Consider the following 27,093-nt stretch of genomic DNA (forward strand, 5'->3'; position numbering starts at 1 on the left):
ATGGATAAATCAATGAGGCAGCACTGTTAGTATCCCCATTTCAGAGATGAGGAAAATGAGGTCTCATTTACATCACTTGCCTAAATTCAGGGCAGTGGAGCTAAGATTTGAAATCGAGTGTCCTCCTCTCTCTCTTTCATCAATGAGCCATGACCCATCAGCTCACCACACAACAATCAGAACATTCTAATTGTTTTTAATTTTCCCTAGAGAACTTTTTTTTTCTTATATGAAGAAAATAATCTGGAAATTTCCAGGACCATAAGGAACTTGAAAAGGGTGCATGTAAAGTAGTAAATAACAAAAGTATTTGTGTGCCATTTTCATATCAATGTGTTAATGCTTGCTAATGACTTTTACAGTGGATTTTTTCCAAACCATTACTATTATAATTAATAGCTTATGTGATTTAAATGCAAAATGCAATTATGGCTGGGTTCTTTTCCTTTTTATATTCCCTTCGAATGTTTAGGGTTCCATAACGATAGTCCTAAAAAAAAAATAGGATAACCCTGAATAAAATATGCAAAATGATTTCAATTTGCAAGTCACCTCCTCTCCTCCTCGTAAATATTACTTTCTTTCATCCAAATGTCACATTTGGCACTAAAACTATCAGTTGGCAGCACTGGCTATCTTTCATTTCATTGTTCCCTAAACAGAGCAACCCTCTGAAATCCCGCTCCTTAAAAATCAGACTTGGATCCGAACACCTCCGTCTCTAAGCAATATTTCTCTTTTGCGGAAGGAAAAGCCTAGGGACATAAAGGGGGTGGAGAAGGGAACAGGGAACAGGCAGACTCTAAAAATGAATACCCCTAAGAGCTGTCCTGGGGGAACTGCAAATCTTAGTCCCCTTCAGAGGAAGCAAGGTCTCCGAATTTCTTAGAGAGGTATTTCCCCTTTGACACCCTAAGCATTGCAATGAATTAACTCGTTACAAACTGGTTGGAGAAACACTCGCTGCCTGTTTCTGAGAGTGCAGGAGCACAATGTGCTGCCCGTTTGCCTGAAGCTGGAGCCTGGATCCCAGGGCCGACCCCTCCTGCCAGCTGCCCCTCAGGCTTTTCTCCCAGACAGGCTGGCGCTGCCACGCTGCTGTCCCTCCCTCCATGCAGCCTTCTTCTCCGCTGGGTCCTGGGCAGCTCCCTCCATCCAAAGGGGAGCTGAGTTTGCAAGCTGACAGGGAAGGCAAAGGGCTGGTGGTGCTGATGTCAGAGCCGGCAGACAGTTGTGATTGGATCTAATTAGACTTTGCAGCAGCAAATAGACAAGCTCCCTGCGTGATTGGCTTCAAAGTGGCTGGTGCCCAACAACTAGCAGAGATGCCAAAGTAGAAGCCCTGCGTGCAGAGCCCAGACCAGGAGCGGCTGCCCGGAACAGAGCGGAGCGCCCAGACTGCCAGCCCATCTCGCCTTCGCGCTCCTCCGGTCCCTGGAGCCTTGGCACTCGCGCTCAGATCGCAGGTTTGCAGCCCAGCTGGAAACAAGTGCCAGAACAATTGGAGACAGGAGGAGGGAGGGGGACCGCGCGAGTGCTCTGTCCTAAAAAGTGAGCCCGCTCACTGATTTGTAGAAGCAGAAGCCTTTAGCAGAGGAGGCTGCAGGCAAGAGCAGCGAAGGTGAAATTGGTTGAGAAAGGATTGCTGTCCTGTTCTACTTGCCCAGTTTCAGCCATGGCATCGGTGCTGGGGACCAGCAGAGGGTCCGGAGGGCTGAGCAGTCAACTCAGATGCAAGTCTAAGAGGCGGCGGCGGAGGAGGTCCAAGAGGAAAGGTAAGGACCTGGTGGTCAATCGGAGCGCCTCCCGCTAACTCTCCGCTCTCCTCCGCGTCCTCTGGGCTGGGGGCTTTGCCTGTTTCGGCGGCTTCCCTCGGAGATGCTGGTGGGATGTCAGTGCCGAGCAGGGCCTTGGGAGTTCACACACCTTTGTAAATGGCTGGGGGCTTTTGCAAGTCCAGAGGGGACCGTGACGGGGCAGCGGGCTCAGCAAAGCCTTGGCTAGGAGCAGGTGAGGAGGAGAAGGGGCGGAGGAAGGGGCCGCTCGTTCTCCTGGAGGGTAGTTTAGTCCCTGGTCACCTGGGCCGCCAGCAGTGCCTCTGACCCTCTGGAGGCATCCTTAGCACTCAGTGCCAAAGGAAACATGCACCTAAGGCAGCTTCCCTAAAAACGAGGTATGACACCTCCTGCCAGCTGTTTCCATCCAAATGGTCTTGGAGGAAGGAGTGGGCAAAGCGCTGGCAGTCGCCTCCCCAAACTGGCTGACAGTTTGTACTGAGTGTGGTTCCCGGTGTTTGTAGACACTGGGACCTAAGGGGAACACAGGCTCACCCCGGGAACACAAGCAGAAATTAATCCACGAAGGAGAAATAGGCATTACAGCTTGTTAGTGGGGGGAAATCGCAAAGCAGAAGAGGAGAAAGAGCAGCTGAGGACAGGCTACTACTGACACGGCTGTGTTGGTGCCTTGTTACCGATATTCTTGGAGATGGGCTGTCCTGAAGTTAGCAATTCCATCTCCAGCCCAGGGCGTCCACAGAGCGGCTGGTGTTAAATCAGCAATTGCTCCAGCTGGAGAGGAATGTTCTAAAATGCCAGCATAGCCTGCCTGCACGCCTGGTAAGGATGAAGAGGCTCCACTGCTGCCCGCCCTTCCCAGATAGCTCCTTGCCCTGAGTCTGCAGGAGAAAGTTCCGTTCTTACCATGATTTGAAATTGTGTTGGTTTTTTTTTTAAGAAAGTGACTCTAGAGCCCTAAGAACAGTTGGAAAGTCACAACTAACATGTATCAGGTTTTCCAGTTTGGTAGGGTTAGGCTGTAAATGCTCCCCCGAGAATTTTCACCTTCTCAGTGGCCTCCGAGAAGTTTGTGCCACCTCTTTTCCTAACCGCTTTCAAGCAGTCCTCAAGTTCATCTTCCAGCCATAGGAATTAGCCAGGCAGTTTGAAGACATGATGCCCATGTCAAACCATCATTAATTGTGATCGCATGTCAGGACCGCAGGAGCCAAGGGACAACTTCCCTGCGAACCTCAGAGCTTTGGTTTCCGAACGAGATTGATTCCGTAATTCTGGTGTAAGGGAGCTGATCAAATAAATGCCGGCCACTCGCTTTGTCACCTGAAATTCTGGTTTGAAACAGGCCTGTTAATGTATTCCAAAAATAACATGAACACAAAGTGGCATCAATATTGAGAAAAATCACAGAATTTTTATAATGAGTATAAAACTTTTAAGAAGGAAAAGATGACATTATCTTATGGACTTCGAGTGTTTGTGCTTCCCAATATTTTTGTTTAGTCTATTAAAATATATAAAATTGAAGAGTAGGGAGTAATAGTTCACAATAAAGCAATTCTATAAAACATATACTGATAGACATCGGTGCCTTTCTCCAAATTCATTTTTCTTACTTTTGAATAGTAGACATGCTAGCTGAGAAAGCATTCATTTGGGGAAAGAAAAACAAGAAACCTGAAGGAAGATTTCATTTATTAGAAACTTAACTATAACAATTCCCAGTAAAATTCTGATATGCAAAATTGCTATGCCTTGGTTATATTGAATATACCAAGTCTTTCAATTCTCATAGCCAAAACCTGGAGGGGGAAAGGTAGTCAGGATGATGTAGTGATTGCTATTACACATAGATATGTGTGTGTGGGTGAGAGGGGCGCATTTCCTGTGGCATCTGCTGAGAGCTAGCTTGTCAGGGAGGATTGTCAAATCAAACTACCGGACATTCACTTTTTAGGGGAAAGCTAACAATGTAAATGATCAACTTAGAAGAAAACATAGCAATTATGGGACGTGTTAAGTGTTATTTGCATTCTCCTGGGAATGGATCAGTTTATGTATAATCCCAAGTGATTACAGCTGCTTGGTGTTTTCCCCCTCTTCCACCAGGACAATGGTGAATTTAAATTATGTTCTAATATTCATGAATCTTAACCACAGTAAATGAAAGGACTAAGCTCAGCCCTTAAACTGATCTAATATTATAACTCTGTCACAATTTACAGTCCAGGCATGTGTTGATGGTGGTTAAGGACGGAATCTTAGGATAAGGCTCTATTTGTACCAACAGAAGCTACTGACTATGAGCACAAAGTAAAGGCTCTTTTTATATGTGAATAAATAGGTTAAGATAAATGTTAACCTTTTTGCCAATGGCACTTATTTTACCGCCTATTCTAATGACCAGGAGTCATTTTGGAAGGGGCATTATAACTTTTCGTCTCCCAGTGCTGTGAAATGCTGGCAGCTGTTTATATGCGCCCTCTAAAAGTGGCTTTGGGATGGTTTTTTTAATTACCCCTTTTATCGCCCAAAGAATCTATGGGCTCTGAAATAAAAGCTCTGTATCTACAGCTTAAGTGTGGAATTGATACAATACTTGTATTACTAATAAATATGATCCATCGCCTCGGAAATGAAATATTTTCCTGTCCTGGGTGATTTTTAGTCACTATACCACACAGGACGTTGTATGATCTTTAAAGATAAAAAAAAAAAAATTGGAGGGGGAAAAAACTTACTGCCAGAACCTGCCTTTCTCTCTCAGATAAACTTTAAGGGAGACACTCAGAGTGAACCTCACCCACACACCGGTTAATTTCCTTCTGTTATTTTATCAAGACCGGGTGCCTGATAGTTTTTGCATCTTCTCTGTGTGCTAGTTTTTGGTTGAAACTTCCTTAGAAATTATTTTGAATGATTTATATTTTCTGTACAAATGATAAATGTCAAAATTTGACTTCTGTGTGGGAGAAAAACAGGCAACTAAAAAAAAAAAACCTGAAAAATACAAGGAAACCATCTAATGTTTACATATGTGGTTTAGGAATGTCCGATTGAATCCCATGTAACGTGTGAGAGACACGTTGGTTTATTCTCTTCTGTTTCATTCAGAGACGTTGACAAAATGCTGAGGCACTGGTAGTTTATAGAGATTCGACTGTTCCCTGATCTCACTAAATGCCACAGAGCTCGCGTTTCTCACGGAGAAACCTAGAGGTTGCTCTTTATTTTATGGTCCTGGGTAGAATTACGCGCAACCAAATCTATGTTGTGTGGTCCTATTAGAGTAGTCTGCTGATATTTGAAAGAACTGAACCTATGGATATTACAAAAGTGTATATTTTAATCCAAGATAACAAAAGTAAAGGTTTAAGGTTTTATTAATTATTATCATCTCCAGTGAGCAGAATAAGGGGCAACGTTCATCAGAACTGTCTTGTATATAAAGAGAAAACATTTCAAATTTTATCAATTAATCTCTGAACCTTTGGGTGCCTTTAGGATAATAGTCCGAGGACTTTTGTGGGTGTATTTTAAATTATTAAATAGTACATATATTTTGTTTCATATATTTTTGTTCTTTCTTTTATGAGAGTACTTTTCCTAAAAGAAGCTATGCATTACCATGAAATGCATTCTGTAAATAATGAATATATTTAATATTTGATTCATTAGTATATATAACATGTAAAATGACTGAAGGTTCTGGAAAAATATTTAAAATTACCCTTTTAATAAAAACTTATTTGGAAATGGGTTGGGAACTAATACAGATTTAACTGGTTCCATGATGTAAACAAGAGAATAGGACTTTAAGTAAGGTGCATCCATCATTAAAACCTGGGGGAGAAACTGGGGAGAACTTTTGAAATGCTGTATAAACAATCCTTTATAAGTCAGCCTAATTGGACTTGAGCACCAGCGCATGACTTTTCTCTTTTTGAGACATTCAACAGCAAAATACGTTAACTTTTGAAATTTAGATATTGTTCCAGGGTGATTGGTTACACAGAGTTTTAGAAAAGTGAAGACGAATCTTGGGAAAACCGTCTAAGCTGTAGCTCTGTAAAAGCGAGCTGATGAGTCACAGGGGGCGGGAGAACGGTGTGGAGTGTACACAAAAAGTTGGCAACAGGCACGGAATAAAGTAGAGGAGGTGGATGACAGACGCAGGCTCGTTGTGAAAAGAAGTCCCATGAAAAGTTAATGAAATAGAAAAATTGTGCTCTGTATCCCGTGCAATGCCAAACCCACAAGCATCCGTGTGGCTGGTGGGGACACACGTCCTCTGCACCGCAGCCTCGCAGCCCGCTCACTCCGCTCACCTCGCTCTCTGACAGCTCGGAGAAAGGACTGGATTTAGTGATAAAATTAAATTGATTAAACAGCCCGCCATCATCTAGTGGTGTAGGGCTTCTCTCTCCCTCTCCCTCTCTCTCCGTCTCTTTCTCTATCTCTCTCTCTCTAATTTGTATTAGTACCTCCCTCTGGTTTCTGGCGACCCGTGTAATAGCAGTGATTTGAGATTGCTCCAAGGGCATTAGATCTGATGAGTGAATGTGGATTTGGAATAAAAATATGAAATTCATGTATCCATATCTAAATAGTGGTGGTTCGGTTATTGAAAAGTGCTGTCCCTGAAAAGCATCATGTAAGGAAATGCAGAATTAGAAAATTGTACTTTTCCTTTGTGAGGGATGGGAAGACAACTTATGCTCTGAAAGCATCCAGTGTTCAATTTTTAAAAATATACATATGTAATGTTTATTGTTGTTGTTGTTGTGTGTGTGTGTGTACATATATATACACAGTAAAGATGATGAAAACATTTGAGCAATTTTTTTTTTATCTGCTGCTTCTTTTTCTAAAATGAAATGTGGAATGTGAACAGTTTTGAGCAACTATATAAAACCAAATATGATTACACTACTTTGTTCTTCATCACTTAAATAAACTCTGAATTGGTAAATTGGGCTCTTAATTACTAGCCAATGAGATTTCTAAAAGGACAAATTTCCACATGGTAGGAAAGATTTAAAAAGCACTTATTACAGCCATTTCAAAACTAAATAATAACAATATAATAACAATAACAAAGCAAATGCCAGGTGAAATATAAAAGCACAGATGTCCTTCACAAAATATTCGAACTATTAAGTGTCAGCACCATCCATGAGGCTACATATTGCAAGAAAAAGCTACATAGCAACGCATAGCCTGAACCCAATTCCTGTTAAGTGTCTGTAACTAGAGTGAACCTAAATTAACCTCTATCTTTTCAATTAAGTGTTTTTCGTCCGCTGACATAAAAAATGCATGCTGTTAAATAATTGATTATGCAAAGAGAATTGTTTATTCCTAGCTGTTAATATATTATAATTCATTTACAAATGTACCCCTATCAAATGAAGGGACATTACTTTCAAAAAGAAGGGGAATACGTCTGTTTAAATCTGGATCCACGTGTAAGCCTGACATGCTCCCTTAAAACCTGAGAAAACAGGAAAGGGAGATGCATTTGAAAATTTAAAAACATGTTCTTGTACTTGCATATGTGACACTCCTACTTCTCAGGCATCCCTTTTGGGGGATTAAACTTCTACTTATTTGTTTATTTTGTTTGGAAGGAGTGGGGGCCATTGCATTTGGTTTCTTGACTTTGTTTAGTCAGCATCACAGCCACTGTGCCTCTTAGTGCCCTAAGTCTTCTACAAATGTATGAGTGAATTTAATTTCCCAGGAAATGCATCAAAGAATTAGCAACCACAAGAAGGATATGTTTGTTTTTTAAGAGGTTTATAACTTACCCCAAAATAAACTTGGCCACTTGCAAAGACAGCAGATTTTTTTTTCTGAAGAGCAATACATATTTGAAAATAAAGAATTAATCAGAGTTTCTGGATCCTCTCCATACACTGTGGCTATTTAGTCATCTTTTCTTCTGGTTACACATATTGAGAATGAAGGGCTGCAAATTAGCTTCATTTTGATATTTTACTGATGGGGAAGGAGTACAATTAGTATCTGGCTTTTGGTAACAAAGTGGCTTGTAAATGTCACCTTTGTGTCATAAAATACATATACATTCACACATATAGAATTCACTATGATCTGTTTTAAATTATCAAAATTACCAGTAGTTTATGTTAACGTTTTTTAAAATCTCAAAAACTAGTTACATGATAATGTAAATGTTATATTTATATTAAATTGGAATTTTATGCTTGATTTAAAAAGCACTCCTATATGGAGCTTTTATATAAACAATGCAAAGGAGCATTTCTGTTTAAGATGGAAGAGACATATAATAACATCAAGGCTCAGGTGACTTGTAGTTTTTAGATTACTTTTGAATCCCTAAGTGATGACATTTTAAAGCTTTTTAAAAGATGTATACACTTAAAATGACAGCGTTGAAGGTGTCTGGTGGAATTGCCTCGATGCAGAGAAGCCCATTTGAGCCGCGTGTTTGTGTAACTGCTAATGCCCTTCCCGCGTGAATACTCACAGTAGCTGGTCTGAAACGGAAAAGGTCCGGCTCTGTCTCCACACCTGTCTGATCAAAATCTCCTGTGCGTTCGGGGGAGAAGTCACCAGTGGAGACAAAGGGGGAGTCGGACAGCTATTATTCCGAAAGTGAACTACCTGTTCACTGTAGCTAAAATCTGGTGGCCTCCATCCCTCCGAGCACTTTTATAACGGTGCTCACAGAGAACTTATTGACCGAAGAGATCAAGGCTTCTTTCTGTTGCTATGGCCTCACCATTCGGATAATAGATGAAATTCATACTGCTCGGAATATATTAGTAAACCCTCTTTTCTGGAGTTCCTGCTCCACAAAGTGAATCTCCCACCCGAAGGATAGCTTGGCACTTCCAGGTGATTTGCACATAATAGAAAGTGTTCCTCTCCACATCTCAACCAGGACATGCGTTGAGGGATTTTATAGATTTAATTAATCGTTGCTGCTCCATTTAGTTCAGATGAAACCTCTGATTCTTGTTTCCAACAGCCGATAGATGGAAGATCTGCCTCATCATTTTGTAATGTCTTCCGTGATTTCTCAAATATGTCTCCTCAATGTGATACTAAAACAGAACGGATAGGGACTCGGTCCCATGAACCTGGGGAGCCAGTCACTGCCGGAAAACACTCACCCAGTCAAACCCCTTCTGTGGCTGAAAACATAAACCAAAAAGTGGAGCTGTACTGTTTCTAAGATGTAGAACTTGGGAAACATAATAGACTGGCTCAAAGCATACGCCCTGAACACAAATAACTGACTTAAAAATGGTTTTTTCAGGCTAGGTCCGTCAGAAGGACACAGATTTCCTCTCCTGAAAATGAATGCAATATTTCCTAAAAGTTTAATTGCTTTCGGAAAAGTGCAATTTAATAAACATGACAGAAACGTCAACAAAATAGATGTTGACCTCCCCTGCACCCGAGTCTGGCTGGGTTCACTCATCCCTGTCTGTAACAGATGCTCCGCTCCCGTTTGGCTCATAGCTGTGGAAATGGATGTGTCCTTAAAGGAAACACACGCTCTCTTTTTATTAGAGGGTGTTTGGGCCTGAGAGCTGAAACAAAATGTACACGAGTGTCTATACTATCTGACGTGCACAGTTTTTTAAAAAGACTGTTTTATTAATTTGGGTGATGTGCAAAAGAATATTAAAATAATACCATTTACTATTCCTTAAGGTAACCAAGAACATGCAGGGCCTAATTTAACCATGGACATAAAGATATTTTATTTGTGCTTTAACTCTACATATTAACACTGTAGATGAGAGTGTGTAAAGGATTACCCTGGTTCTAACAGAATTCTAACAGAAAGTGACTTTTTCATTCAAAACATGTGGTTCAAGGAGAAATTTTTTTTTTATTCAAAGGAGTCCATGCTTCTGATTTTCTTTCTGAGGAAGAAACAATTTTGAAGTAGAAATTATTGCTATATCCCTAGGAAAAATACCAGGATAAACAGTAGATTATCTGTAATACTGTCCACAATTTAGAAGGAGGAGGAGGAGGAGGAAGAGGAGGAGGAGGAGGAGGAGGAGGAGGAGAAGGAGGAGGAGGAGGAGGAGGAGGAGGAGGAGGAGGAGGAGGAGGAGGAGGAGAGGAGGAGGAGGAGGAGGAGGAGGAGGAGGAGGAGGAGGAGGAGGAGGAGGAGGAGGAGAAGGAGGAGGAGGAGGAGGAGGAGGAGGAGGAGGAGGAGGAGAAGAAGAAGAAGAAGAAGAAGAAGAAGAAGAAGAAGAAGAAGAAGAAGAAGAAGAAGAAGAAGAAGAAGAAGAAGAAGAAGAAAAAGAAGAAGAAGGAGGAGGAGAAGAAGAAATGTAAAAAAAAATTTATATATATATATATGTATATATATATATATATATATATATATATATACACACACACTGAGTGGCCAGATTATTATGATCTCTGAACGCATAATAATCTGGCCATTCAGTATATATATACATATTAGAGGCCCGCTGCATGAATTCGCGCATGGGTGAAGTCCGGCCAGCCTGGCCAGGGCGAGGGGACATGGGCAGTTGGCCGGCCTGCCTGCTGGTCGAACTCCTGGTTGAGGGGACAATTTGCATATTAGCCTTTTATTATATAGGATATACACTGAGTGGCCAGATTATTATGCATTCAGAGATCATAATAATCTGGCCACTCAGTGTGTATGTGTATATATATATACACACACACACACATGGTTTGAAGACAGAGGAGTTATATGGCTTGAAGACAGCGGAATAGGGAATACACTAACTCTGACAGCCCTGCAAAGATATTGAACTAAGAGGTACTGGCCCCTCTGGTGTGGCTCTGGTGTGCAATAAATGTTACTCTAGTCTTCACGCCAGTCACCCTCAGGAGCTACAGATGGAAAGCTATTCAGCACCGAGTGAAACTCCAGGAAATAGCTACTCATTCAACATTTAGGATGACAAGGCCATTCATTTTAGATCTAACACATTTGAGAGTTCATATAATTTTATCTTATCACTTGAGTGTTTTAGTTCAATTATTTTAAGGAAAGTTAAATTATAATGTGGGCCTTTATATGTAGATAATGAATGGAACTCAGGCCATTAAAATTATATGTGTGGGTTTTTGTAGATTCTTAAAATATAAATACAGTTTATAGAGACAACAGACTCAAGCATTTATTAAAATAATGAATATTGAACGATTCTCTAACTCTGGGACAGCAGACGTCTAATATATACTTATTTTTAGATGAACACTGAAAAAGTAATGTATAAAAAAACTTTTGACTAAACTTCTGAGATCACGAACTCCTTGACAAATAGTGGAAAAAAATAACTTTGGTTTATGACCATGCTTTATAGTATTGAGGAAAACATTAATTGTAAAAGTTTTAAAACATTTATTTTTTAAAATGTGTTCATAATTCACACTCAGAAGTAAAATAAATCTTTTTTGTCTTTGACATTAATAAAAATACTCTGTCTTTCTACATCATAAAACAAGAGAGAAACAAAAACCATGGTGTATGGAGGGATTTTAATGGGAGGGAAGGGGAAGGAGAGAGAAACAGAGCCAGAGACAGCATCAGAGAGGGGAGGGAAGAGAGTTTAACTCCAGGGCTCCCTTCTCCTGTGCCCTGTGCAGAGTTAACCTCCCTGCATTGTGAGCTCTGTGTCTTCCAAAACAGAAGGACTCTTGATTTAAAAGTATGGGGCATGCTATCCAATCCTGCTCTGTTTGCAGTTTTGCTTTAAACAGTATCCGTGTATTCAGACAAGGGCTGGTTTGATGTAAGTACCATTTATTTATTTGCAAATACATCCCCTGGACACCTACTATGAGCTAAGCAAGCAGCTGAGAAAAAAAACAAAACAAAAAAAAAAAAAAACAGGCAAGAAAATAAAAGTTGGCAGGATCCTTCTCTCTGAGCTTAGATTGCATATATGGATACAGACATAGGCATGCACATCAAAAAAGGGAAATAAAAAACCTCCATGAATCCGGCACAGTATATTAGGTTCTTGGAAAAGGGTTTTAAATACAAAATATTATCACATTTTTTTTTACAAAAATTGGGTCTCTATTGTGTGTTTTTTTATTATTCCAGGTGACACTCCTATATAAAATCTAAATCATTAAACTTAAAACTGCTCAAGGTTTGAATACTTTATTCCCTTTCCAGAGTCAGAACATAATAGCTGCTCATTTAAAACACACTGAGGAAATGGATTCCTTTTTTGAAATAAAAATTGCTTCAAGAAATAGCCAGAACAATGTAGTAGAAAGGAACATTTTCTAGAAAGAGTATATACAGACCCTATAAGCCGTAGTAGTTGACACAGGGAATACACCAGGTGCGGACATGTGTGCGGATGATGTTCATAAGCCATCTTTGGGATGATGACAACTAGGGACGAATGTGGCTTCTCCAGTTCTTGTCTTGCAGAATTATCTGCAGGTCTGAATGGCATGCGATGCTCTGTGTGTGTAGTGACTGTGCATGGACGGGGTTCCTGATGAGCTGTGTGCTCCCAGAAATGAGCACAGTGGCTACCACATTGTATCCCATCCCTAAATGGCTGCTGCAGAACTAATTATCAGATGTAGATGGCAGATTTACAAAAAGCACTGTCTGGTTTATCTTTAAGTCATCACCAGGTGAACTCAAATATATTCTTTACATAAACATTGATGGACAATTTTCTGTGGCAGCCACCGTGCTAACTGGCAGGGATGAGGCAGTGACAAAAGCTCTGAAAATGTCCTTTGAAAGAGCCAGAAAGCACATCCCCACTTGGTTCCAGCTTCTCTGTGGTCCACGTAGAAGAGAGTTTAGAAAAATCCCTCCAGAAAGCTCTGGAGGCGTACTTCTGTTTTCCAAAATGGCCACACAGATAACGGGCATGTGCACGGGTATGTGTGGGGATGGATGAGATGAAACCCACAGAGCCAGACAAATCCCACAGACGCTGTTCAGTGAGCAACCCTTCAGAATCTGGCACCCCTCACCTCAACCCTGAGGAATTCTCCTCAGCCTCTCTCCCCTGAGCCTCCAGCTTAGGCACACGGGCACACCTCCTCTTGTCTGCTGGTTGCAGATCTGTCTGGAATCTCCCACACCTGTAACTGGTGCTGCCCTTCTTCTAGAAAGGTCCAGGCACTGCCCAAGAGCTCAGCCACCATTCTGTGTCCTGGTTAACAAAAATTCCACTCTGTCCTCATTGCCATGGACAAGCACTGTGGACGACTATGTGCTGCACAGCTCTAGCACCCTATCCAAGAAAGTAAGTGAACGTGGCATCCAACCTGTGATGCAGCGCAACATTCTTTATGACCAAGGATGGCAACTCTGTGCCTAAACGTCATGGAAACTAAGAGGTAGAGCTCATCCAAACAGACATAGAAGGCTTTCAGGCAGCCATCTATTCAACATGTGGATGCAGTATGCCTCATGAAAAAGATGAAAGTCACTGACGCATCCCTTGTTTCTATGTAGATAGCATGTTTCTTGGACTTTCTTATCCCTTACTTATTAGATAATTTTAGAATACTGTTCTCTCTTTCTCTCTCTCTCTCTCTCTCTCTCTCTCTCTCTCTCTCTCTCTCTCTCTCTTTCTCTCCCTCTCTCTCTCCTCATTCTCTTTCTCCCCCTCTCTGTCTCTCCCTCTCTCCTCATTCCCCATCCCACTCTGCCTCTCCCTTTTCCTTTCTTTCTCTATCCATCTGTCTCTATCTCATGTACATTAATTAAACAGGACACATGTAGAACCCGCATCCAATGTGCAGCACTAGAAACTAGAAGATAAAATCCTTTGGTGCACACGACTTACTTGGTCCACTCACTTTAGCAGCAGTGACACTGGCTGCAGCCGACAGGCCTCGGTGATTATCTGTAGTGATAATCCATAAGGGAAACAATAAAAGTGAGAGTTGATAAAATTGAAACCATGCAATCAATTAAATGCTCCATATTATTTGTATATATGTATGCATATAAACATAAATTCTGTAAGCAAAAGCCTGATGTCAGCATTGTTACTCTGTCACTAGGACTGTCTTGTCCTTGATCCATGTGGATGAGGAAACTGTCTTCACTCTTGGTTCATCTGGGCTCCCCTTCCTTCACTGTCAGGCTGAGCTGATCCTTTAAAGTGCTCCCCAAGATGGCCTTGACCATGTCTTTCTACTCGGAAATGTTATTTCTTTATATCGGGGTTCTGACCACTAATATCAAAAAATACCTCTGTGGCCCTAGCTGGCTTGGCTCAATGGATAGAGTGTCGGCCTGCGGACTGAAGGGACCCAGATTCAATTCCAGTCAGGGGCATATGCTTGGGTTGCGGGCTCCATCTCCCATAGGGGGTGTGCAGGAGGCAGCCAATCAGTGATTCTCTCTCATCATTGATGTTTCTCTCTCTCCCTATCTCTCTGAAATCAATAAAAATATTTTTTAAATACCTCTGTGTCTGATAATAGTCAAATTCCCTATGTGGGTGCAGAGACATTCTCTCCGTGTTTGCAGTAAATTACCTCCTCCAGAGTTCTCTCTGGGTATTGCCCTGGGAGTGCCATCTGTCCATGGTATGTCTGGAGGACTTGGAAGCAATGCTATGTGGTTTACCCTGCTGTAGTTTTGCAGGAAGGGATGACTTTCTAGTATAGGTTGAGGTAAAAAATAAGCCCCCACAGTTGAGGGAGAAAAAATAAATCAGACATAATGTGGCACACTCCCCGTGTGTGGCATCAATGGACACTCTGGTTCAGGAACAGGGGACATGAATTTACTTTACATCACAGGCAAAGTGTGTTAATGGACAATTATGGGACTGGAAGTGTCTATATTGCAGAATGTTAGCCTCACCCAAAAGTTTAACAAAACAGGGAGGACAAACTCTGAAAGAGTCATGTAGTTGAGACTCTGTGTCCGTATTTTCAATAATTTTCTCTTGATTAGTCAAGTGCAAACCAGCAATGATGAGGCCACTCAACTGACTGCCCATTTGGCCACAGGCAACAAGAATTAAATATTAGAGACTAATATTTATCGAGCACTTATGCTGTTCTACTCCTGAAATTTGTCTCTGGTACACTAGTTACTTATCTATAAAATAGGAACAGTATTTGAATTATAAGATTGTGACATGTCTTTTCACATACATTTCATGTGCATATACATGTGCATATATATACATATACTGTATATTCATGTCTGTCATATTTAGGTGACTTACAAATTAACTTGTAAGATACAATTTAGAATAGGAGGGGTTTTGTTCTTTTTAGTCTAAGTTAAATATACAAAAAGGTCTAGCACTGGCCGCTTTGGCTCAGTGGATAAAGTGTCGGCCCATAGACTGAAGGATCTTGGGTTCAATTCCCATCAAGGGCACATACCTCATTGCAGGCTCAATCCGGCCCAAGTGGGGCGCTTGCGGAAGGCTACCAATTGCTATGTCTCTCTCACATCAATGTTTCTCTCTCTCTCTGTCTCTCCCCCTCTCTTCCACTCTCTCAAAAATCAATGAAAAAATATCCTTTGGTGAGAATTAACAACAACAAAAAGTCTAGACAGACAGTGTATTAGTCTGCTCAGGTGGCAGTAACAAAGTAGCCCAGACTGGGCAATATAGCAACAGAAATATATTGTCTCACAGATCTGGAAGCTGGAAGCTGAGATCAAGGTGTAGCAGGGTTGGTTTCTCCTGAGGTCTCTCCTGCCTCTGTCCTCACGTGGTTGTCCCTCTGTGTGCATCTGTGTCCTGATCTCCTCTTATGAGAACACCAGTCAGATTGGATTTGAGGCTAACCCAATGATCCCATTTTAACTTAACCACCTCTTTAAAAAAAATAAATAAAACAAAAAAAACACATCTCCAAGTATAGTTACATTCTGAGGTCCAGGGGGTTGGGCTTCAGGAAACGGATTTGAGGGGACACAACTCAGCCTACAATAGACAGAAAAGCACGGTTCTATTCACCTTTAGATACATTTTCTGAAAATGAAAGCATGCTGTTAGGTTATGCCCTCTTTCCAGAAATATCTCTACCTTAATAAGAGCCAGGAGCCTCATAAGTTCCACTTTCATCACCATAATATCTCTAGTATATAAACCATAATATCTCCAGTGGACGAGAAATACTTGTAGAATTGGACTAACATCAGATTTGACTGAATAATGTCCAGAAAGTTTCTCTTCAGATGTCATCTAATGGTGTGATACTACATGACTTTTATTGTATTCTGCTTTTGGTTTCCTCCTTTCCTGACCCTCGGAAGATCCCCATTTCCAGTTAGAGCAGCGTAAACTACCATGACTCTAAGAAGGGTTCCCTTCCACAATGTGAATGGTGTGAGGACCACTTCCACCTCCCACTGACGCCTCTTTTCCAGCTGAAATAAAATAAGTCATGTACCTTTCTTAGTAGAATTAACTCAACATCATTTTATGGACAAGGATAGTGAGATATTTGATTATTTAGTTTATTTTCTTTAGGGCTCATGTTACAGAGAATATACCTCCCTTAGAGATATTGTAAAATTAAGGTCCTCTGGTCTTGAAGCAGATGTTTCTATGACTCTTTCAATCAGATTTCTGTCTTTTCAAATAGGACTGAGGTGTAGTATACTGGCAAAAATAAAAAGAGGCAATCAAGAATAGTATCATTGCCCAGCTGGTGTGGCTCAGTGGTTGAGCATCAGCCCATGAACCAGGAGGTCATCGGTTGATTCCCGGTCAGGGCAAATGCCAGGGTTTCAGGCTAGATGCCCAGTAGGGGGCATGTAGGAGGCAGCCAGTCAATAATTCTCTTTCATCAATGCTTCTATCTCTCTCTCCCTTCCCTTCCTCCCTCAGAAATCAATAAAAACATATTAAAAAAATTAGTGCCATCATCCTGGTATGGAATTGAACACATGGGTAAAGAAAGGTCATCATGAGAGTGTGGGCCCTGGAAGGAGGGGGCTTTCAGGGTGAGGGTGCACAAAGGCCAGAGCAGGTGTTCTCTGGGCAATGCAGAGGTCACTGTCACTGAGGAGATACCTATACAGATATCTCAAGAACAATGTTATCAATGCCCATAAAACTAGGTTACAGAGCCAGGATACAGCAGGGCTTGTAAGAGAGTTCTGTGCTTCCCATTCTCCGGAAGATGGAAACTAGGGTAAAACCAGCTCATAATATCTTAATGAGTATATGTGTGTTCGTGTGTGTCCTGTATGTATAGATGTGCTTGTATATATGTAAATACACACACATATCTTCCACTGTGCTTTCATTTGCTTAGGTAGCATCAGTAACACAATTTTCTGATTCAAAGGCTTAAAAAACCTTAAATTGTGGAACGAACTAGCTATTCAACATGCTCATTTTTCAGATATCTACATAATAATGTATATTGAATTCCAAAGTAAAAAATTAATTGTTGTACAAGGTAAAAATATTGAAGAACTACTATGAATTAAGAATAGCAGTAAGGACATTTTAAATTATATTTTTCGATAAATAAGTATTAAAATAAGAAAGCCAGTGCTATACATATACAACACCTACATGCACAACATCGTCCTTAGAAACCTAAGTCTAGATGAGCACACGGTTTACTGTGATATTCAAATTAGTTATTATCTTGCAATGAAAATAAAACTTATTACTCATTCAGTAAAATCCTAGAACTAAATTTGAATGTTGTAGAATGTTCTCTTCATATTTAAATACACTTTTTTTGGTTGTGCATCTGGATTTAAAATGGAAACATTTGTATGACCTTGTGTGCATGTCTCTGTGTGTTTGTGTACAGGATATTTCTCATCCACTTTCATGCATAAACGATAAGTTTAATGTTCCAATTTCCCAGATTAAACCAGCTCAGATTCTATGCTGGCGTTACAAAGCCAAAATCAAGTTAAAGCCCTGTGTAAACATGTAGTTTCTGCCTTAAATTCACTGAGTAAATGGATAAAAAGAAGATTACAGAAACAAATTTGGGTAGAGAAAAGTCAAATAGGACATCTGAACTCACCATACGATGATGATTCTGGAAGTGTCAACTTTAAAACAAAACAGTTAAATAATGAGACCCTCTTGAGAAAACACTCTGTACTCCCAAACAGAACAAAGGGGTATTAACATTAAGGAGAATATATGCAACTCATTGCACACAAATTACCTAAAATTACTCTTCCCATCTGCTCAAAATCTTTTTTATAAAATCATTTTACATAAACACACACACACAGGATTTCTGAGTTTTTAACATTCTTTTGTAAACAAATCAGATTCTCAATGACATTTTATTTATAATGGGACAGTGGATCTCCACCCTTTATGCCCAAAAATTAGAGTGGGAGGGTCCCTCATGCCACAGAGCTCAGAGAAGAGCGTGGACTGAGCAGGTTTCTTTAGACCCCTCCCAGCTCAGATCCTAGATTGAAGACAGCTCCAGATCCAGAGCTGGAGCAAGGGAAGAGCTGAGGGTGGATCAAAGCACAGAATCCATACATTACATCCCCGAGGAAGGACACCCTGGACCCTGAGCCTGAGCTAACATGGGCCCAACATTTCAACCTTACCCGTGGGTCTCAGGTTATACAAAGCAGTCATGATGTCTGGGTCACATAGAATTTCCCTGCTGATGGAATAGCAATGCATGAAATTCTTTATTTGTGTGAATCTAACTCCTTATTGATTTATAGTTGAAATTGTTCCTAATCTGAGTGACTTAAAGTGCGTGTTTGTGTGTGTGTGTGTGTGTGTGTGCCTGCGCGCACGTGCAATTGTGTGCCTTTGTGCTCCATGTTACAAGTATAGAAACAGGAGAACCAGGGCATTTAGTATAAATATAATTTTTCCAAATAAAAAAAAATATGCATGGGCAAATTTAGGAAATACTCTGACAATAAGCTTATGTTTTTAAAGCTTATTGTTAATAGGTGTTCCTTCTGAATTATTTTACACCATCATTAACATTTGTTTGGTCTTAAAACACACAGTAAACTTTCACCTCTTGCAATATTTTGCTTCATTTCCTTTGTTGCCTTATTTCTTTAAGTAACTTTAATTCTTTACAAACATTGAATAATAAATAATCAATTAAGACCTCAGTCTTTTGGCTGAGGTCCCTCCAACTGAAGAAGGCAAATATTGTGGGTTTGAAATTTAGGTTTGTTTATTAATCTCCAACTTTCTCTCATTTGAACAAGTACTGATTTGGCTTTCAGTTATGATAATTGTATCCCTTATAAAGTTTTACAATGGTATTGTATTTTTGCAATCATTTTCACCAAAGCCATGGGAAGATCAAATGAATAATGTTCAATGTAAATGCACTTAAGGAAAAGTAATGGATGCCTTAAACTTTTTGATAACTTTACAGATAGAACCATCCATACTGATCAAGTGTTGCCAAGATAACCAGGCACATTGCAGATTTTAAAAAGAACAATAAATATACTGTTTATTTACTTGTCTGTTATAGTTCCTCTTCTTTCTCATTGTTATATTATTGCTGTCCCAAATTTTGCTTTATGTGAAATGTCAAGCCTTCACCAATTATTTCTTATAATCATGTGCCCAGAGAGTGCCAGCGTACACCTGTAGTGTGAGATTAATTAGAAACAATGCCCCATTCTACTCCATAAACATCCTGATTTAGACAGTTAATCATAAGTCACATGCCCGGAAACATATGAAACAAAACTATTATTATTCCACTAAATGCTCAAAAGACCCCTGAAGACATTCTTCCCTCCTTTGTTATGTTTTCCTAAGCTATGTTATATTTGTGGGTTCGATGTTCCCGCTTTATATTTTTTCTAATTCTCATTAAAATATAATAAGGCATTTAATTTTTCAATGTTTTTCACATACCACCTGAAATCAGCTTGAAGCTGTCTTGGTCTGCATATATATATTGGGAGAGGCTGCAGACAGTCGAAGGCAGGATCTCACAGTGGGAAGATAGAGGAGAACCGTTCAGTGAGCCAGTCCGGTGAGCCAGACGCGCACACAGCTGGGAATGCAAACATCGCAGGACACTCAGCCACCCCCTGAGTCCCAGAGGAGCCCTGTGACCCCCACACACAACCTGACACACAAAAGGCTGGAGTGACTAGACATCAACCCCACTACATGTCCATGCTGATATTGTTTCTGCCCCCAAATCGCTGAGAAATGAGGCCAATTTGTGCCTGCAAATGAGAAGAGCTTGGATTTTCCAAATGCAAAACCAAGACTAAAGGAACACAAAGGCACAAGCAAATCTGGGCAGGGTCACAGAAAATGTTGCTTCATAAACCTGTGCATTGAGGCCCTGCCTCCTGTCCTGTAAGAAAAGAGAAAGGACCTGAGCAGAATAAAATGCCAAAACTCACTTATTTGGGTATTTTAGGAGTGTTCTCAGTCCCATGTGCCCTCATGGTGTGGAATTAAGAAGACGTAGTATATCTTATTGTTACCCAAGGTATATGTGAACTTTAGGGTTATTTCCTAGACATTCTAAAAGTAATTAGCATTTTATTGAAATATTTTGTACACTCAATCCTTGATATCCATAAGCAATATATACTCAGAGATTTGTGAATCCTAAATCTGGTCATTTCTCCCATGGAATGGAATGGAGTGAAGCAATATTACCAAATGCAGTTCTATGCAACATGCAAGATGCATTTGTTTGTTTTTGTTTGTAAGTTTGGAGTGTCTTGATATATTTAAATTTAACAAATTATTTTGTATATTTAAATTGTATAAGATTTCTCAGAACCCATTCATATAATAACATATAACATATAAGGCAAGGAGAAGCACAAGGTGTTTTCCAAACTTATTTCAACTCTCAATACCTTTTGGGGGACAATACATTAATACCTCACTTAACGTGAGCATTCGACAGGATAAGGTTAAGGAAATGCCCAAATAATTGAGTGTCGCTGTACATTGTCACTGGCTCCTGCACAATGAAATCTGCTAATAAGTAATCTATTACAGTTTTGAATTTATATAAAACTTCTATTTTCTTTCTAAGAACCATAATATTTTTAGACCCTTTAACACCTTTATTACTGTCACCTGCCATATTGGACAAGGGCTGAATCAGGTCTGGGTTATTTTCGAGCTTCTGTTCAGAATCTAAGTCACCTGACCAGGGAAGCCAGAGTGGCTGCCAGCTTGTTTCTAACGCCTGGAAAGGGAGCTTGTGTGTGCACTGGAGAATGACCAGCTCCAAAGTGCCAGGATGGAGGGCCTTCTGCAAAGCAGAACCCACCGCTCATGTTCCTTGGCGGCCACATCACTCACCAGGAAGGTGACCAGGCTCGGTCCGCAGCTGGAGGAGCAAGCAGGGCAGCACTGATGGAGGCCATGGCTGCAGTGTCCTGACAGTTCCGGGAGCTTTCGGAGCACCTGTGCCTTTCCTCTGTTCACTCTGAGTCTTCTGGATACTTCTGCCAGGTGCTCATTTTGCGTAAAGCTAATGGGTTTAATTCCAACTACTTATAAATTAGAAAAGCCTATTTTTTTCAGAACCTTTTAAAAATAATGGGACAAGGCAAAATGGGACCCAACCTGTTGAGAAGTAGGTATTGAGTCATCAACTGGGTCACCCACCAGCTGTTATTTTACTCCCGCCCAGCGATTTTATTGTTGTTGTGGTTAATCCTCACCCAAGTATGTTTTTCCATTGATTTGTTTAGAGAGAGTGGAAGGGAGGGAGAGAGACGATGTGAGAGAAACACATCAATTGTTTGCCTCCCACATGTGCTCAGCCCAGGGCCAGGGATGGAGCGTGCAACCTGGGTATGTGCCCATGACAGGAATCAAACCCTGGACCCTTCAGTCCACAGGACAATGCCCTATCCATTGAACAAACCGGCTAAGGCATGCCCAGCCATTTTTATATCATGATACTTGTACATTGCTAGCTTTTCTAGATCATTGGGGCCCATTTTCACCCATAATTTAAAAAAAGAATTACATTATTACGTGTATTATGAAATGACCTTGAATGTTTCTCAGTTAATCAAAATCTGTTACTCATACAGGAAAAAAAAAAATGCCTCTGTTTTATCTTAAATCCTCTTTATTTTCAAAAAGACTATTACGTAATTATTTCAAAAGACACAGATACAGTGAAACTTTGCAAATGAAAATACACTTCCAAATTGAATTTTAAAATTTTGGAGATGGTATGACTACTAAGCATTAAAGCACTGAATTCCCTGGTAGCCAAGGCAAAAAGGGAAATAATGCGTTGGAAGCTTCTTCTTTTCCAATAAGAGCAATCAATCCAGGATGTCAAACCACAGGAAGGGAAAAAAATGGGTAATTTGACTCAGGAAAATAGAAGAGCAGATGTAACTAATTGGATATTATGGTTATAAAAGAACCTCATTAGGTTTCAATGAAGCATCTGGTTTGTAAGTAGCTGGTTCTGATGGACTGCCCAGGCAAAGGCAGCTTGAAAATCTGCACCCAGGTGGCTGAAGGAGCTCACAGTCTTCCTGGGGTCACTTCATACAGGTCAGGCTGCCAGGGTTACATCAGGACCATAAAGGCAGGTCTGAGTCTTCCTATGGCAGGAGGATATGTATCCAACAAAATAAAAGCCAGTTCAAGTTATTCAAATACCAAGTGTAAGAGGTGCGTTATGACCCAGACCTAGACTTTACCAGTTAAGGCTGAATTTGAGAATATCATTTTGGGTTTTGAATGCAGGCACAGATTGTGAAAGGCATTAAATGGGTGTTGATGGAGACTAAATGGGTATCCAGTAAGCTGTCATTGACCAATGAATTAAAGGCTCCACACAGATTAGAAATGCTTATTAGGTGAATTATTTTAGCTTTGGTTTTTTGTAAATGAAACTAAGTTTAGCAATTAACCTTTAAAAAATTATGCCTCAATTATGCTGCTCCTCACGCTGCCGGCTTCTAGAATGAATGCTCACACCTTAGTTTATTGAAGTGCTTCATAGTGTCAATCATAAACTCAACCTCAATCCCATACCCTCCCCTCCTCTTAGAACAAAATTGATCCAGAACACCAACTGCTAATACTTTCAAATCCTGGCCTCCAATTTTATATAGAAACTGCTTACGTTTTCCCTTTTAAACTATAGTTCTCCTCTTATAATGCCTGCCTATCCTGTGTCCCCTAACTTAGCTTTCTCTACTTCCTTATGGAAGCAAGTAAATATAGAATATTGATAACTAGCTTGAAAGTGACAAAGAGCATGACTTTTATCTCTTCCAACTCCCTCTAAGATCTGGAGTGTGGCTAATCTAGAGCAGGTATTCAGTTAACAAGTAGATGGAATCCTGGCCCACATCCTCGCCAAACAGAGTTCTGCACATAAGATGCTTAAGTTGACCTACAATTTCTTTACATGGCACTCACCTAAAATGCTTAATTTCCCTTTTTTCCAAACCAAGGAGTATTTTTGGTCTTAAAAATATATTTAAGACCGACTGGAAACCTGAGATAAACCTTGTAGCACAGTCTCGCTGTGAATCTGCATTTCTGTGTCTGTATTTATCCTGTCTAAGCACCCTGTCCCTGCACGAGGCGCTGTGCCCTGCTATCTCCTTGAAAAACTGTAAAATCCTGAGAGCAACGTGTGGCCTGAGTAGTTTTATGTCCTACTTCTCCTCCCAGCCAGGACAGTTGTGTAGGTAAGGTGAGTGCTAGTCAGGTGCACTGAATAGATCCTGTGGGACTCGTGCTATTCACCTTAAAGCTTTTCTGATACAGATCAGCCAACTTTGACTCTGCACTTCCCATCCTCGCCCTGAATCACCTGCCAACCTCTCCAGGTTTGTTCTCCTCCCAGGTGCCCAGTGTCTTCGGTCCAAGTCCTCATGGCCCAGGCCTATCTTTTCCCAGCTATGCTTTTTTCTCCAACTGGTCACTTTTAAAATCTGATATCACCTCGTTGACATTGGAAACTATTTCATAGACCCACAGGGAAATATAAGTGACTGATGAAAAACACATTGTCACAACTGAAGAGCTTGCTTGGTGATGGGAAAACAGAGTTTGGCCACTGCGATTATACTGATGGCAGATTTAATCACCAACAGAAAAACTGAGAGAGGTCTTTCTGAAAAGGGTGACGGGGAGCCTTCCAGTGTCCTCGCATCACATAGGCAGCTACCCCTCCATGCGGGAGTCACATGTGTTCACATCAGGTGCTTTCTCATCCTAGTTCCTCATGCGGCACATATGGAAACAAGAAAAGAAAGGAATGAATAATGTAATACACATGGTAACCTCTCTCACCTTTGTACAAAAGAGAGCCCATCAAACATATGTAATTTTTGCCTGCATAAGAGCTGTGTGACCACTTTCCAAAAACATTAATTTTTACAAGATAAAAACTATTGTATTTCTGCATGAAAAAATGGCCAGTTTGTGTAAAGCCACAGTTTTAAGCATCTATTATGTGTAAGGAGCTGTGCAAAGATTGTTATAAATAAGAAAATAGTTGTCACGTAAGGCCTCTGGAGAAATTTAGGGACACAAATTGTAAACATCTGTTTAATATACAGCTTATAATATCATTGCTTATGAATTTTCTTAATGGACCTTAGGCATACATAATTTGGAAATTTCCTTATATTTTTAATGGTTGTATTTTGAGCAACAAAAATAATGGACAGTTTGAGAATCCTGGAAATCCAAACCTACACAACAGTCTAACATTAAATGGACAAAAACAGATAATGTGTCTAAGTTTTCATCTCTTATCAGGATGCTTTGCAGGTGGGAGGGCAGTCCAGCTTTGTAGTGCTTACTGGGCAGCTGTGAGAGAGCTACCACCATCTGGAAGGACCCAGAAATGTCTGAGCACTGCTCCTCTATTCCTTACAAAGAAAGAAGCTACACATATAAATTTCCAATCAAATGGACAGAAAGGAAACACCTTTCGTAGTCATTCTCATGAAAACAGGACATCATTCATTGGAGCCCTAGTAACCGTCATAGCCTCCATTTACTGGAAGCTATATTACAAGACAAATCTGAGTTACTGAGAAATTGAGTAACTTGCCCAAGATAGAACAGTTGGTAAATAAGCTCTAAATGTCTCCAAATTTCTACCATTGCCACCAATTCTTCTTTGTCAAGTGTAGGCGAGCAACCTAATAAAGAATTCCCTATGACAATGATTGTGTATCAAAGAGAAAATTAACAAAGACTGCACCCTTCATCAGTGTTCATAGGTGTGCTCACCAGATTCCATGATGCTCCCATCAACATCCACATCCCAGGAACACAGGTCCTCCCAGCTGGGACCTCCCACCTGCTCCCTAATTGTCTCACAGAGGAGGGTCCAGCCGGTGTTGAGCTGGTCCCTGTTCTGATATATGTTGAGTTCATCCTTGGCTTCCCAAGTTAAAAGTGACAAAGCCAACTTCCTTCACAGGAAGCAGGGATAAACAGATCTAGTCCACAGCAAAAGGACAGGAGCCTGTTGGCTTCTAGGAGGTACTTGGGGTTGGGTTAAGGTACCCCAGTCTGTTTTGGGGGCCTAGTAAGCACTGGACTGACCACACTTTCCAATTGCCACTGGCTGAACACTCCCTGAGAGTTTACAAAGACAGACTTTCAAACAACAACAGAAACCACAGGGACCGCACATGGCATTTCGGACTCAAGGCCTTAGTTTGGCTGAACTTGACACTACAGCCTCACCAGGCAATACCAGGAAGCATTTTTTTGGGGGGGAAGGCATACATATATATGGCAAAGCTGAAGTCCCAGTGTAGTTTTTATGGCCAAATAAAGACAAGGGTGAAGGTTGGAGCATGATGTGAACATCTGAGTAGCCCACCAATGGGGCCACTGAGTAGGTGATAGGTGGGCTACCCAAGGACAGGCAACCAGTGCCCTCCACTGGCTCCTATCATGGAAGGATGCAGGTGGAGTCCAGATATTCACATCAGCCCTCTCGAAAGTACCAGTTAGGCAAGTCTCTCTACCACCAGTTAGGGGGGGTGAAGGGGATTCTTCAACATCCACTTGAAGGGTAAGTTTCCAAATGTTAACTACCTCATTCTTATTGATCTAACATCTGTGTGTGTATGTGTGTGTGTGTGCCAATTACAGATACGATTTATGTGATCAACATCAAACCCAGAGATTCGTAATTTATTTTTCCTCTAAGTAGTAACTTTTTAGGAGAAAGTTGATCATTATTCAAGACTCATAAAATCTATGGTGTCTACTTTAGTACCACGGGATAATACTATGAAGGATTCAGATACTTAGGATTTATTAAGATTCAGAGATGATGAAGAGAAATACAGATATATTATAAATTAAAGGTGCTCTCCTGATCTGAGTACGAGGGATGATAAATATTGTTGGTATGGCACAAATTAATAACTAGTATAAATCACCGGTGATGAGGGCGCTGACTGCCCTAGAAAATCTGCAGCCCTGCTTCACGTTCTCAGACTCGGGGTGTGGAGGGTCAGGACGAGCTGTCCTCCACCAAACCCCTCGGAGGGCAGGCGATTAACACTTGGAGGGGACAGCTCTCGCAGGAGAGCTGCGCGTAAAATAACCGGGGAAGGAAAAGGCAGCTCCTTCTCAAATTAGCATAATTAGTAATTATCTCTTAATAGCCCCACTTGGCTTCTGAGACTTGGCACTTGAAATTCTGCTTAAAGTTCAGTGAGGAAAAACAAATTTCACGCTGAAATGTCTCAATAACACAGCTGAGATGCCGAGGTAATCGTCTGACTGAGGTAAAGGGAAGGAAATGAACATATGGACACCTCACTTTCTTCCCCCTAACAACCAGGTATGTGATCATAGGTATTTTGACAGAAAACACCAAAGAGGATGTAGCCTCATTGAATGCTCCCTAGTCTCTTTCTGTCTTTGAAGATCCTTTCAGAATTTTCCTCCCTGGGGAGCCCAGGTCACCAGCTAGGTATTAAGAACCATTTCATCTAATGAAACATAATATGTCTTCCCTCAGATCAAAAGTGTGTCTAAAATATCATATGAAAAAGAAAACAATAAGAAAGAAGAAAGAAAAAAACAAGCAGCATCAATGTCATCAGCAGCAGCTAACAAATCTTGCACACACCTTCCTGTTTTCTTATTAGAATTCAGATCCAAATAAGATTCACAAATAGCCAGGGGCTAATAACCCTGAAAGTTAGTGTCTATGGCAAGGAAACAGATGAACTTTTTCTACTTTTTATGGAGATATGTTTGGTAGGACATAGAGAAGACATATTTACCATTTTTCATGGGCTAAACAGCACTTTTCTTTTAGTCTGTGCTATTGCAGA

General features: G+C 40.7%; 1 protein-coding gene across 2 annotated transcripts in view; it reads left to right on the forward strand.

The window, feature by feature from the left end:
- Positions 1 to 1,330: 1,330 nt before the first annotated feature.
- The window catches only part of ADARB2 (adenosine deaminase RNA specific B2 (inactive)), a 438,045-nt gene continuing 412,282 nt past the window's right edge, over positions 1,331 to 27,093 (forward strand). Inside the window, exon 1 of one of the 2 annotated variants that reach the window (XM_080665220.1) lies at positions 1,331 to 1,775. In XM_080665220.1, coding sequence (XP_080521346.1) covers positions 1,676 to 1,775 — 100 coding nt within the window. In that variant the 5' untranslated portion in view covers positions 1,331 to 1,675. The remainder of the gene's footprint in view (positions 1,776 to 27,093) is intronic. The other variant, XM_080665221.1, reaches the window with a different exon arrangement.

This window comes from Plecotus auritus (genome assembly GCF_963455305.1).
Source record: "Plecotus auritus genome assembly, chromosome: 1".
Classification (NCBI taxonomy): Eukaryota; Metazoa; Chordata; class Mammalia; order Chiroptera; family Vespertilionidae; genus Plecotus; species Plecotus auritus.